This window comes from Ammodytes marinus (genome assembly GCF_949987685.1).
Source record: "Ammodytes marinus genome assembly, chromosome: 13".
Taxonomy (NCBI): domain Eukaryota; kingdom Metazoa; phylum Chordata; class Actinopteri; order Uranoscopiformes; family Ammodytidae; genus Ammodytes; species Ammodytes marinus.
In genome coordinates this window covers 19,836,288-19,850,995 of record NC_137217.1, presented here as the reverse complement: position 1 = coordinate 19,850,995, position 14,708 = coordinate 19,836,288, and the positions used below count along the sequence as shown (strand labels likewise).

Below are 14,708 nucleotides of genomic sequence, written 5' to 3'. Positions count from 1 at the left end.
GCTTCTTGTGTCCACCTATCATAGCTGTCTCTGTCACCCCTTCCTCTCTCTGTCAGTCTCTGTCACCCCTTCCTCTCTCTGTCAGTCAGTGTGCGAGCGAGCGCTGAGGTACTGGAGGAGCTATATTCAGGTCCATGTATCCGAGTCTGGCACCTGGACAAATCAGCCCTGTATTTACACAGCAGCAGCTCCATTTAGACTGCAGAAACATGGAGAGCACTCATTACTCTGAGGTTTTAGGCTGTCCGACAGAGGGACGCAGGGAGAAAAAGACGAATGGATAGAGCGAAGGTTTGGATGGATGGGTGGGGCGTTGGCTTGGCTGCCGTCCCACCACCTCTGGATTTGTTGTTGTCCTGGCAACGGCACGTCTGCCCTTATTTACCCCCTTGCGTGCCCCTTTACCGTACATGCAGCCAGCCCTCGCCCATATACACATCCTCTTTTGCCGCACACTTTCCCCCAGTCACTCTTCTCTGTGTGAGAGCTGACAAACTATTCATGTTGTGTCCTCACAACTGTGGCCACCTCCTGCGCGGAGCAGGTGAGAGAGTCAACCAGGGCAACACTTTCAGCTGGTCGGTGCACAGTGAGGCAACATTTCGGCACGCAGAGTTTTTTTTGGACATACAGCAAAAAAATATAAACGAGCCATAGACTGCAAGACTGCACTCTTGTCCATTTATATTGTGGGCAGTAATTTCATACCTCCCCGAAAAAGGGCTCTGGAAAGCTTTTATTTTTGGGATGGAGCTAGACCACACATGGAGAGCGGTGCCTACGCCGGACAGAGCTCCTCCACAAAGGGGGGCGGGGGGGGGGGGGGGTGTGATGGTTTCTGCAGACCTATCCTGCAGCCGTATCAAAATGGTTCTGATGGATTGGTTTCCATACTGATGGGTCCCGTGGGCCTGAGTCATGCAATTTACCTCAGCTCTTGACGGCCGTAGCTATACATCCTGTTGTGCTGCTGAGTCCCACAGAATGGACACACACACACACACACACACACACACATAGAGGAGGACCTATGCCATAACAGGCAGAAAATAAGGTCTGTCTTTACCAGAATCCTTTTAGGGCCTGAAGCAGCGCGTGTGTGTGTGTTTTCGTTGTCTGTAAATTTGTAGGGAATGTGGGCCCATGAGGCCGCCTGCTGATCCACACGGTTTGAATGGCCCGTGTCTCCTGGTCATTCAGTAGAGACTGCCGGCCCAAGAAAGTTGCAACCAATCTCTTCACCTAGGTTATTGGCATACCAATATTGGTATGGATATATGAAGCTTTGCTATGTGAGTAAGCTCTCATGCTCGTACCCTTCTACACTCACGAGGACAGAAACCTCAGCTTTGCAGGATGACACTGTGCTTCTCCTTGAAAATCGTTTAGCGAAGGACGGTAAGCCAACCAGATCCTAATGCATAATGATATGATGTGTGTTTGCTCAGAACACCACTTAAATGGATAGGGACGGCAGATGGGGGGGGGGGGGGGGGGATAGTTTGCTTGCCGTCCACATTTAGAGATAAGGAGTCATAGAAAAGACAGCAAAAGGTCTGTTGTAGAGGACAACTACTCTTCCTGCTGACCTTGACACACACAAACACACACACACACACATACATACGATAAGAGCAACAGCTTGTTCCCCTTAAGTCCCTCTGTGCTCAGACCGAGGTTGATCACTCTCTGGCTATACAGTTTGATTACACTCACAATCTAAAGAGGAGGGGGTGGCAGAGTTTTGATGGTGTGAGGTTGGTGGCTGGGGGCATAGAGGGATTGTTCAGCCAGCTGGGCAGGCAGGGTGGTGGGGGGGCCCCAGATGGTCACAGGCAGGGGGTCAAGTCCATGTTTGTGCGCGTTGAGGGGAGTAAGCACTGAGTTAGACACAACACCGGTGTATAGGCTCTGGACACAGCGTGGCTTTGTGTGGGCGTGGAGGGGGGTGCAGCTAATAGAGGTTAGGTGTGTGTAGGGGGGGAGGGGGTATGTCCTGATTCTGCCCCGTTTTACATCTACACAGAGTTTGAGGAAATGGGAAAACAAAAAGATTAGAGCAACACAACATTCTTGAAAATGGTGAGGTAATGAGCAGATGGAAATGTTTCTTTCCCCCCCTCAATCTCTGACTCATGGGTATAGCACCATGGTTGTGTGATTCCCTTTCTTTGTTCCTCTGAAGATAGGATAGCCTGTGGAGCACGAGGTCACTGACACTTTGGAGACCCCGAGGAAAGAATGTTCACTCTCTTTGGTTCTGCCTCTTTCCTCCTGGACTTTCTCTGGGATAGTTTCGTCATTGAACTTCTCCCGTACTTTCCGTCAGCCATACCCCCACAGCAGAGTAGTACTCCTTCTTCCCATGAAAGGATTCAAAACTCTGGCTTTATTCACCTGCAACCCAACAAATGAGAAAACATTTATTTTTGAAGTTCTTTTTCAGTGCGTCTGTAGTCAGACCTTTTGTAATGTATTTACAGGATTTCACCAGAAACAGGTGGGGCTGGAAGGTGAGCATGACTAGTTGGTAAGCTGCCATGGCTGGTGAGGTGACATGCTACCAATAGCCTTCCAAGAAAGATAAAGGTTAACTCCCCCTCACAGTTTATACTAAACCACTGAAACTTCAAGGTGCAGAAAAGCTAATATGACTCAGGTTATCTTATGGCATAGCAGTGGTGAATGAGTGTTCATCAGCACAAACATTTTAACTCAAAGTGAAAGTACTTCACATATTTACTTGGCCTCAGCAAGCAAATCCACTGATCGCAGCGATTCCATTTCAATAAAGCAACTCGGAAACTTGCTACAAAAAAAAAAAATGCTGTTGTACCTGGGCCGCTATGATGACTTGTCAGATTAACAAAGAAACAACTGTGACTAACAGAGCACTAATGTTATCTGTTTGTCAAAGTTGACACTTTGTTCAATTAAATTAATCACTCAACCTGACATCTTCTCATCATGTCATCGTGGGGAAAACCACTCCCATCCGGTACAAAAAAATAACAATACCATTTCACAAAGTCATCTTTGTAAAGAAAGCACCAAAGACCAGAATTGTTACAAATGCACCAGGGCCGAAACTGTGTCACACTGGGCCCAGTCAAGGTACAGTGACCACAGCATACTGTGCCCGGTCAGCAAAGTGACCAGAGTTAGCGACCACCCCGCTGTGATCCACCATGGAAGAACTAAGGCTCCACCAAGCCTTTCAGCCTCCCATCGTCACTACAAGGAACCAGGAGACTTTTACCAGTGGGCTGCTTAGGGTACCACCAAGCATTAAAGTATTCATTTAAACCGCGCTGTACATTTTATGATTTCATTTGGGAATACGTAGAACAGTGCAAGCATGTTATTAGCATTTTTCTCTGTTGTGGAACATTTTCATCCCAACATGTTTCTGTGCTGTTTGCTTGTGTTAAGTGCCCAAGTGTATTCGGTATGCGTGGTATGCAGCTGCTGTGCTGGGATCCAGTATGTGTTCTGTATTCCTGAAGCCGTGTTGTGGGATTGTTGCTCCTTTAATTATTCTCTCATATTAAAGGATCAAAGGTCTCTGCCACAGTCAACCCCGCTGCATCTCATTAGTGGGTATATGCTGGTGCTCACGCATTAACATAGACACATATTGGGAGGACATTGGTTACGTTACATTTTTGAATGTTCAATGTGATTTGCTATAATGATAAAAGGATAAATCTTAGCCTTTTCAAGTATTCCGTTGAACAGCCCAGCAGCGTGTTGTTTTATTTTGGCTCCTCCTGTGAGACTTTTTCTTCATCGACCAAGGCCTTGCACCAGTCCTCAGAAGGGTGTCACTGATCGCCCTCTGGCAGGCGGGGTAGAGCATGTTTTATTCTCCTCAAGTGCTTTCATGTCTATGTGCGCATGCGTACACCTGCCTTGTGTGAACATGTTTGTGCGCGTCTCAACGCCCACATGCACTCAAGTGAACACACTAGTGTGTGTGTGTGTGTGTGTGTCCTTCTTCGCGTCTTTGCCCTCTCCCCTCGGAACTAATGCTCTCCTGCTCTTCCAGAGGGTTCTCTCACGCTCATAGGCTCCTCTACTGTAGCACACTGTTCTTTGACACTCACTGCTCTTGGGGGGCTCCCATGATGCACTCTGTTCTGTCATCACCACACTGCTGCACGGTCGCTGGCAGGAAGGGGAGGATGCCAGAGTGTAATTAGGGCGTACCCAAGCCATACCAGGCCCAGGGAAGAAGGAAGGGGATAGAGGATGGAAAGAGGGCTGACAGTTTGACATCAGTAGGGCACACCGTCTCTAATTGCTGGCGTGCATATTGCGCCGGCCAAGGTTGGAGGCTTGTGGGGAGGAGGCACGAGGGCAACGTGGTAGGATAGAGCAGAATTAGGAGGGAGAGCGAGAGGAGCCTGCACCCTTTGAAGCATTGGGGTTGGGGATGAGTGTGTCTCATTCAAAGTGGGTGAAAGACGAGAGAGAGAAAGAAGAGATTGAGATGAAGAGGAAGGGGGTGAGGAGGAATGCAGATCAGGGTGGGGCCGGTTGGCAGAGAGAAGCATGAGGTGACTGACATGTACAGCAGGGGTTGCAGCATGTTGACACAGCACACGTCTATTATTACATGCACGCACGCACGCACACACGTACACACACACACACACACACACACACACACACACACACACACACACACACACACAGAAGCACACACTTCTACAGCTGGTGCACCTAAGTAAACAAGCCTCAGAAAGCACCACAGGTAGTATGAAGTGTGTGTGTGTGTGTGTGTGTGTGTGTGTGTGCGTGTGTGTGTGTGTGTGTGCGTGTGCGTGTGCGTGTGCGTGTGCGCGTGCGTGCGCACATTTACTGGCTCATGTGCTTTCGTGTTCTCTTACCCAGACAATCGAATCGAGTGCCTTTGTTCGGCTGTAATTAGCGCACACAGGTAATAGAGCTATTGGACATGGCCACACACACACACAAACACACACAGAAGCAGAATTGATCAGGGGAGTGTGTGCCTGTGTCCTGTGCGAGGGATCCTGATCAATAGCGTCCTGTCCCATTGATAGATCACCAATTCTGCACGCTAGCTATTGAGCAGGAAGCAGCTTTGGAAAAAAGACTGCCTCCGGGGTCCCACCTGCATCCCCCATGAGACACACACGCATACATACGTTGCTACTCTCCATTATCTCCGAAAAAGTACACCAAAATTGAACAGAAAACATGTAGGACTTCATGATACGATACTTGTCACAATACAAGGGTCACGTCACGATACGTTGCGATATGTTCTCCATTGTATTTAGATGGCAATGGGGAGACAACTAGCAGTGATGCGACATCTACAGGAGTGGAGTGTTATTCACAACCTGTATTAAAATGCAATTTATTGATTTTTATTTTTAACTATCGATTTTTTGGACCTGGTACTACTACCTGGAAAACAATACAGGTACCACAAAAATAAATATTACGATATATTGCTGTATCGATTTTTTTTTTTTTTTTTTTTAAACACAACCCCTTCTCATGTCCTGGTTATCCATTTTCATTTGGGTTTTCGTCACCAAGCATCATTCTTCCTCTCAGTTATTGGTTTGGCCTCTTCCGTGTCCGCCCACCTAACTTGAGACTATACTCCACTGTCAACCCGCCATCCTCCCTTCTCCCCATTCCTCCCATGTTCCCCTTGACTGACTCCCAGCACTCCCTTCCTCTGTCCTCCGCTCTGTCACCCCTCTATAAAGACTCCAACTGATGGACCTGAACCCTCTGCCTGAGCCACATTCTGCCTCCTTATTTCTTTTTTTTCCTCCTGCACTCCCAATGCGAAGGGGGAGACCAATTAAGGTCCATCTCTTTTCTCTTTCTTCCACACTGTCGTTCTCCTCCTCCTCGTGTGTCCGCGCCCCGGACTCTCTGGGGTCGCTAATTAAAACACTTCACTTTCTTTTTTCCTCTTTAGTCCACAATTTTTTTTACCACCTGTTCATCCAACTTCTTTCTTATTATTCATCTTTTTAGTTCCACCTCTCTGCTCTAACCTGTCTGTCTCGGCACCCTCACTTTTCATCAGCCTCCTTCTGTCTTCCTCCGCGCCCTTGTCTCATGTCGCTCCATCACTCACGGGCTTAACCCCCATTTGTCACACGTTTCTCTCCTCATTTATTGTCTCCCGCTTTGTCTCTTTTCATGCGTTCTGCTATGATTCCTACAAATTCTTCATGTCAGATTCACCTCTCTTGCTTTGTCCTACATTTACTCCCCTCGATCTTCTATTTCACTCATCTCTTCTTTCTCCATATTGGCTTGTACATGGGTAGCTCTTTATACTGCAGCTGACAGGAAGTCAGAATCCAAAATCGAAACGAATCATGCATTATGCAGCTCCTCTGTTCTAATGATGCTGTGTTGTCCGGAGTTGTTGTTGTTGTTGTTGTTATGCCGAAAACCAGTCAGCCTTGGCTGGGGATGTGGTTGTGCATGCACTTGAAAGTTTGTACACACGGCCTGAGTATGTCTGTAGTGTTCAGTAGGAGAATGGAAAGCGGAGTTAATTTTCCCCTGAAATCCTCTCAATGGTCATAATTAGCATGAGAGGAATTGTTGTTCTCTATCTGCTCCTCTCCTGCCGGTATAGAATTGTATTTTTTTTTGTGATATACCAAATCCTAAAACATTTATTGAATACCTGCACAGCTTTGCTTTAATCACCCTGTGTAATCGTTCTGTGTAATATTGATGAACTATCCGCTGTTACTACTCACAGTCCTCCAGGCACCAAGGAATTATGGCGATACCCGTCATTAGTCTTTTCTCTAAGTTAATCACCACTTCTCTTTCCTCCCTTCTGTCATGCATCACCCTGTTATCTTTCCAGATATTAACCCTCGTCCTCATTATTCTTCCCTTCCAGATTAATGACTGGAGACCTGTCCGTCCAGGTGAATCTAAATGACTACCTGGACATTTACTGCCCACACTACCCCGACAGGAGGGCGCTGGGCATAGGGCAGCCGGAGACCCTGGCCCTCTACCTGTTGGAGGAGGCGTCTTTCCAGGGCTGCAAGGAGACTAGAGGGGCAATCAAGAGGTGGGAGTGTAACACCCCCTTCGCTGCCTTTGGACCGGTGCGCTTCTCCGAAAAGATCCAGAGGTTCACCCCATTCTCGCTGGGGTTTGAGTTTCTGCCAGGGCGTCATTACTACTACAGCTGTGAGTAGTGTGTGTGTGTGTGTGTGTGTGTGTGTGTGTGTGTGTGTGTGTGTGTGTGTGTGTGTGTGTGTGTGTGTGTGTGTGTGTGTGTGTGTGTGTGTGTGTGTGTGTGTGTGTGTGTGTGTGTGTGTGTGTGTGTGTGTGTGTGTGTGTGTGTGTGTGTGTGTGTGTGTGTGTGTGTGTGTGTGTGTGTGTGTGTGTGTGTGACAAAACAATACCTGAATTTTGGTGTTAAAATAATAACGAACTTCTGGATTCATTTGTTTTTCAATCTTTTTTAAACAGGTAGCCATACAAATGCTGTATACAGTCAGTCAGTCAGAATGCTCCAGATTCTCAATCTTATGATCTTTTTTTTTTCTTTTTTAAACTCTAGCCTTATGCCAGACACATTAAAGTTGATTATGGCGGCTGATTGTTTTCCTTTCCCGATTCATCTGTGGAATATTTTCAATCAATTCGTTCTTTATGAAAAATCGGAAAATTAGTGAAAACAAGTCCAAAATCATCATTTTAAAAGCCAAAGATCAAAGACCTCTTCACATAGCCTGTTTTGTCCAACCAATCATCAAATACCTAGAGATTTTCAGTTCACTGTAACAATAGGTTTACAATTAGGAGACTGGAACTATTAGGAGATTTGGATTTTTAGCTTGAAAAAGAATGTGAAGCCCTTGACATGCGGTGACATTCTCCAGTATTTCACTTAACATTAAATAGGTATGACTTAATAAGTGAAAATCAAAGTTCCTGCTTTGAAAAATGTATATCCTATCCTTAGATTACCCCATTAGTTAAGTTATACAGACTATGAGAATCTACTTCATCATAACTGCAGTGCATTATACCTTAACGCATATAAGACGATCATTTTCCATTCCAGTGAAGCTAGAATAGTTGCTTCAGGCTCAATACACTGCAAACCTAAAAAGAAGAGAGACAATGTAAATATTTTATGTTGTGCATAGACACCTGTGTGGCGGCCAGGCAGTCCTACATTTTTATGGGATGAAGAGCTAAATGTGTTTTTTATGAGGCTTTGAGTATTGGCAAACTGCAGCTTATATTATGAATGTTTTCAATAAATTCACACTGAATGACATGTTTTCTTAAACCTGTCGGCGCTTACACAACTTTAGTGGATTTCTCTATTCCCCCATTACACTCTCCTGTGCTCCTCTGCTCTCAATCGTTTATTTCAAACCCCTGGAGGGAGAAAAGGGAAGGATAGAGACAAAATATGGCTTAGTGGCTGTGGAATCAGTTGACTTTTTTTGCCTCTCACTTTTTACTACTACTTCTGGTGTCTGTCCAACCAAGATGGCGAGACATGATACAAGACAAGAGACTGAAAGAGTTAAGTGAATGCATGGTATGGAATGGTGACAACAAAGAGACGGAGGGGCGGCAAAGTGAAGGAGAAAGAAATGGAGATCAATACGGGATGACCATGAGGGAGAGGGGGGCCAGAAATAAAAGCAGACGGAAGTAGAGAAGCGTGGAGGAGTGACACAGGGAGAGAAAGAGCAAAAGATGGACACAGTCTGACAGTACAGAAAGGGAGGGGGAGAGAATGGGGGGGGGGGCAAGAGAGGCCGGATGAGAGGAATCCACACTGGAGAAAGAAACAGGCGAGCAACAAAAGCGACGGAGAAAAGGGAGGGATGAGACGAAAGGAAAGAAAGAATCTTTACATAAATTACTGTTGCGCTGCAAGGGACAATGGAGCATTGTGAGGGCATGAGAGAGTGGTTCCACACACACACACACTTTCACACATACACATGCTAACACACACATGTATATGTACACGCACACACTGGGCTATTGTAGTCGCTCAGGCTAGTTCAGAGAAAAGCAACAATGGGTTGCCCCCCGACCCCCCCTATCCCCTGGTCTGGCCACATCGGGTGCAAAGCGATTGTGTGTGTTTTGCCCACATCAAAGATAAGGCCTAAAGTTGGTCCAAATGTCTGGCTCTGTGGGTTTGTGTGCTGAATGGGTCTGCAGCACTGGAGACAGTATAATGGCATTAGCCCGAGAGAACAGTACAATAGTATTAGAAACACTAATGGCATTAGTTGGCTCAGTCTGAGCTGGGCTGAGCTCCTCTCTACTGCTCCCACAGACTGTGACACTGTCTCTGGGTCTGTGCCCGGCCTGCTGGTTCCCCACGTCTGGGTCCACACAAACAGGAAACACCTTGACTTCCTCCTGATAGTCAGCTGCTCTGTACATGGAACCTAACGAGGGGGTTGTACTGCTGGCTCAAAGAGCTCAGTGGCCTAACCAATCTCTAACAAATCAATACAACATGTTTACAACAAAACATAAATAAAATATGCCACCAGTTTATTCAACACATGCAAATTTAGAACACATTTACCAATGTTTTTCACATTTAACCAACACGTGTGCCATAAGGAAACACACACAGAAAATCTATTTCCATTCAAACTCATATGAAAATTGAGTTTTGAAATGGTAGTTTGTTAAAACAAATCAAAGATGAAAGTATAAAAATACTCTGAATTCTTCTAATAGGTTTTTTCAACAAACAAAAAACGTTACCACTTACACATTTTCAAAAGCATGTCTACCGCTTCTCTCATATTGACAAATCCATAGTCCATGAATGGTTCAAATATTGTTCAATAAGTTTGACTACTGGACACAAGATGGTTCCCCACTTCAGTGATTTGCACTGGAGAATTTTAAGTTCTCACATCACGCCTGCGTACATTTGTGATCGTGATTAGCTTCAAAACAAGTTGTGATGACACATATCCTGCTTGATTGCACAGACTTGAGCAAAGCACGAAATAACTTGGAGTAAATGAATGTGAAAACAACCTTTTTAGTGCACAGTCAGGGTCAAACAGTAAGAGTAACACAAATCCAAACCCATTTGGGGGAATGTAAGTTACATTTGCTCAGACAGTTCTCAAAAGAGTAGATGGGATGTAAAGATTTCATTCAACACATGCGGATTCCTTCTTTTTAATGACATGCTGGCATTTGAAAGGCCAAGCCTTGCATTTAAATCTCTCTCTTCTTTCTAGCTCTTCCAGCAGATGAAGGCCCTCCTTTGCCATGTATGAAGTTGCGTGTCACCGTGTGCTGTGAGCCCAGTGAGTACACTCCGCTTTTCATCTCTTCCTTCTTTCATGCCCCCCTCCCTTGCACACACAAAGACTCCCATCTCTGCTATATCTGCTATCAGAACTACTATTCCCTATATGTTCCCACCTGTCTCTTTTTGAATAACTCTGATATATCCTTACCCCTTAATCTTACACTAAGCCTAACCTTGTAAAATGAAAGTAACCCTTTTTTTAACTGCACAAACTCCACTCTACACTCCACATTGGCTTTTAAACCTAATTGGATTGGGAGGTTTTTAAGCATTAAAGCTTCTCTCCTTTATTTACTTTTTTATACCTACATGTCTCCTTCATTCTCCAACTCTCCATCTCTCTCTGTCCTAGTGTGAAATTCCCAGCGTTGATCTAATCCAGAGTGCGCCTGGAGTAATGTTAGTCTTCCAGTCCAGTGAGCTGCCTATTCCGGTTGGGAATGTTGCCCAATCTCTGTGGGAATCCCTGTACAGTTGTGTGTGTGTGTGTGTGTGTTGTGTGTGTGTGTGTTGTGTGTGTGTGTGTGTGTGTGTGTGTGTGTGTGTGTGTGTGTGTGTGTGTGTGTGTGTGTGTGTGTGTGTGTGTGTGTGTGTGTGTGTGTGTGTGTGTGCGCCCTTGGTGTTTTTGTTCGTTCCTGCATGGGTCCATGGACCCTCTGCGTGCTTTGGTCGCTTTGCTTGTACAAGTGTGTGTGTGTGTGTGTGTGCGCGCCCCCTCATATGCGTGTCGGAGACGTCTGTCCCAGTTCCCATCCCAGTGCTAGCTGCAGGGGGGCTTGCCGCGGTTGTCCCAGGCTGAGCATGCACACTCTTTTTCCTGGAGAACTGGTCGCAAAGTTGTGCGTGTGTGTTTGACCCATTAATTTTCTTACCTACACGTCCTTCAAGAATATCTCCCAACCATGCACCCTTTGATTAAATGCATGGTGGGAAAAATTATTTATATTTAATTTTGTATTAAACTGAATAAGCCCTATCAATCTAGAATGAATTCTGAAATGCCATCGTTGCTTCAGTTGGAGACTGGGAGTAATTTGCTGCGTTATTACCAAAGTGAAGGCTTTTTTTTTACATGTTAATCAACCTGCTGTCATTAATTAGGAATACGGGATAGTCGTTGAATGAGAAAATGCTAATGGAGCCTTGACCTTCCTTCTGACGGTATTCCCCCATCTGCCCATCTGAATAATCTAAATATTTGGAATCACTTGGACTATGTCGTCTGGGAGACACACACATACACACACACACACACACACTTGCCTTTACTGTTAGAGCCCATCACGTAACATTTAGAAGGACTTCTAGCTACACACAGATGCACACACTTACATCGTATGTCTCCTTTTCTTATTTTCCCCCTCTCCTTCTCATCCTGTTCCTTACCCAAAACTAATCCCAACTAAATTTGAAGATCTCCTTGTCCTTGTATTTCGCCTTCCCCACCTCCTCCCCTCCCTCCACTCCAACCTCCCGCTCTTTTCTTTTTTTCAGCCCTCTGTTATTCCTGAAGTGGCACTAATCCTCCCCTTCTCTCTGTCTCTTCAGCTCTCTCCTCCCTTCTTCAGTTTTTATGATCTTTCGCTACTGGAGCAAAACTAATCTAGGCACACCATCCATGGCAGTCTCTTACACTTCCTCCTCCCCCCTCCACTATTGACTCCGCCCCCTCCTCACCCCACCTACGCCATGTACTTCTTCATGGCTTTTCTGGATCTCCGTATACAGTGCGCTCTATCTCTGTCGTGCGGCATGCTGTGCGGCGAGTGCGTTTGGGGATGTGAATACATGAGGGCCAGAGAGAACGAGTGTGAATGAGATGGATGGAGGAAGAATGAAGGAGAGTTGGAGGGTCTCTCTCTCTCTCTCTATATCTGTCTTTTGGCTGTCCATTAGTGGCGGTTTACCACAGCTGTTGTTGTGTTTGTTCCCTGTGGTAACACCTCACATAGTCTCTCTGTGGTTCCTTCCTGCTCAGGTTGCCTTTTATCTGACAGGTGTGTGTGTGTGTGTGTGTGTGTGTGTGTGTGTGTGTGTGTGTGTGTGTGTGTGTGTGTGTGTGTGTGTGTGTGTGTGTGTGTGTGTGTGTGTGTGTGTGTGTGTGTGTGTGTGTGTGTGTGTGTGTGTGTGTGTGTGTGTGTGTGTGTGTGTGTGTGTGTGTGTGTGTGTGTGTGTGTGTGTGTGTGTGTGGCCCTCGGTGATGGCAGCCTCTTGTCCTTCAGCTACATCTCGTCTCTTATCTAAACTTCAAACCGTGCACCTCCCCCTTTTATGTCTCTCCCCAAACTCTTCTTCTTTTTGCTTCCAGAAAGAAGCCACTGTGCCTAAAAATGTAGTTCCATGTGGGAATGCCCTGTTGTGGGTGTTTTAAATTATTAATCCAGCACACACACAAACACTCGATCATACACACACTCGAACACACATACACACACACACACACACACACTCACCTGCCTCACACTGGTCTGAAGGACAGAGTGGTGACAGTGAGAGGGTCCTTCAGGTACGCTGTCATTGCTCCAAGGTCAGCCTCCACTCACCAGTCCCTCGGCCTCCTCTCCTGTGTGTGAACGTGTGTGTTTATCGCCTTAATTTAACCCAAGTACATCCTGTGTGTGTGTGTCTGTATTTTATCTCTCTCTCTCTCTCTCTCTCTCTCTCTCTCTCTCTGATGTTACCCGTTTCCCCCCATCTCGGTTGTTGCTGGGAGCATTGTAAATCATGTTTTGTTTTTTTTCTGTTGGTTCTGGTTCTATTTTTTCAGCGTAGCGATGTGATGTGTATTTGATCACGGCGCTGTCAGGAGTCACGCTAGAGTATGGGAGCTTTGCTGAAAGGTGCTTGAGCCTTTGTTGCATCAGAAAACAGGGCTCTGAATGGGCATCAGGAGACACGGTGTCATATGAAATCTGGCGCCCTGCAGCCCTCAGTTCCATCTTTCACCGACTCGCTTCGCCTCTTACTCCAAACTTACCTTTTTTTTCTCTATTTTTTTAACCGCTTCTTCTCCCTAAAACTCCTCCTGTTGTGTTTATCTCAAGCCTCTCCGCCTTTCTCTTCCTCAGCCGTCCTACTGTGAGAACCCATTACAGACCAACTTCCCTCTCTCTCTAATTGATTCCCCTTCTCTCTCTCCGTCTCTCTTCCCCTTTTTTCTGTCATTCTCCCGCTGTGAGCAGTCCATTGCATTTATTTCATTTTGCAGAGCTTCGCCGTTTTTCCCCGGTTTCTTTGCTTTTTTTTCCTGCAATTTTTTTTGTTCATTTCTTACATCGCCGCTCTCCTTCACCCCCTCCACCTTCTCCCAAATATCTTTTGTATTCTCTGAACTCTATAGACTCGAGGATAAAAACTCGAACACAGGCAAGCACACGCACCGCTCGCCCAACCCAACTCTCTCAGCTCCCGAACTCGTCACCCCGAATTTGACTTTTACAGCTCCCGTCATTTGTGCGTTGTATTTTATGGGGGGTTTTTTCCGCCGTTTTCTCTGCTTTCGCTAATTTTTTATTTCACTTTTGTGCTAACGTTGCTAATAGTCAGGGTCGGTTAGCGTTAACTCCTGTGTGTGTGTGTGTGTGTGTGTGTGTGTGTGTGTGTGTGTGTGTGTGTGTGTGTGTGTGTGTGTGTGTGTGTGTGTGTGTGTGTGTGTGTGTGTGTGTGTGTGTGTGTGTGTGTGTGTGTGTGTGTGTGTGTGTGTGTGTGTGTGTGTGTGTGTGTGTGTGTGTGTGTGTGTGTGTGTGTGTGTGTGTAAAATGGCGGCATGAGAAGGAGAGGTTGGATGGTGGAACAGTGGGGCGTTCTGCCGACTGGAGACACACGCACACACACACACTCATTTAGCCGTGGATGTACAGTTACACATGCTGCGTCTTTCTGACTGCAGTGCAGAGGGACTCGACTGTTCATACAGTCACGCCGACGCCATTTTGTGGCGGAGCTCACCAAAATTGAACAAAATTAAGATGTTGACACTAAATTGGTGTCCTTATTATTCACTTTTTTGCACACATGATGTGATTAAAGGCCGGATCAAAACACACATGTCACCCACAGCTGAGTAAACACGAGGCATTTAACATGAAAATATGTTTTGTTTCAATGTACAGTGTAGCGTTACACATACGCTATTTGATACTTTTGAGCAAAATGTTTTTCGTCTAGGCTAAGTCTGATAAAAAAACACATTTGTATTCTAGATAATAATTTCTTGTTTAATTGTGTTTGAGATGTACATTTACATGCGAGACTACAATAATGTCCACAGTAACAATAAAATCTTACGAAAAGTAAAAGTGATATAGCAAACAAAAAAATTGGTTAATTTAAAAATAATAACTTGCTTATTGAT

At 45.7% G+C, this 14,708-nt stretch overlaps 1 protein-coding gene across 1 annotated transcript in view; it reads left to right on the top strand.

Annotated features, from left to right (window-relative positions):
* The window catches only part of efna4 (ephrin A4), a 34,040-nt gene that overhangs the window by 14,941 nt on the left and 4,391 nt on the right, over positions 1-14,708 (top strand). Inside the window, exons 2-3 of the mRNA XM_080040321.1 lie at positions 6,920-7,218; positions 10,281-10,349. Of these exons, the coding sequence (XP_079896447.1) occupies positions 6,920-7,218; positions 10,281-10,349 (368 nt within the window). The remainder of the gene's footprint in view (positions 1-6,919; positions 7,219-10,280; positions 10,350-14,708) is intronic.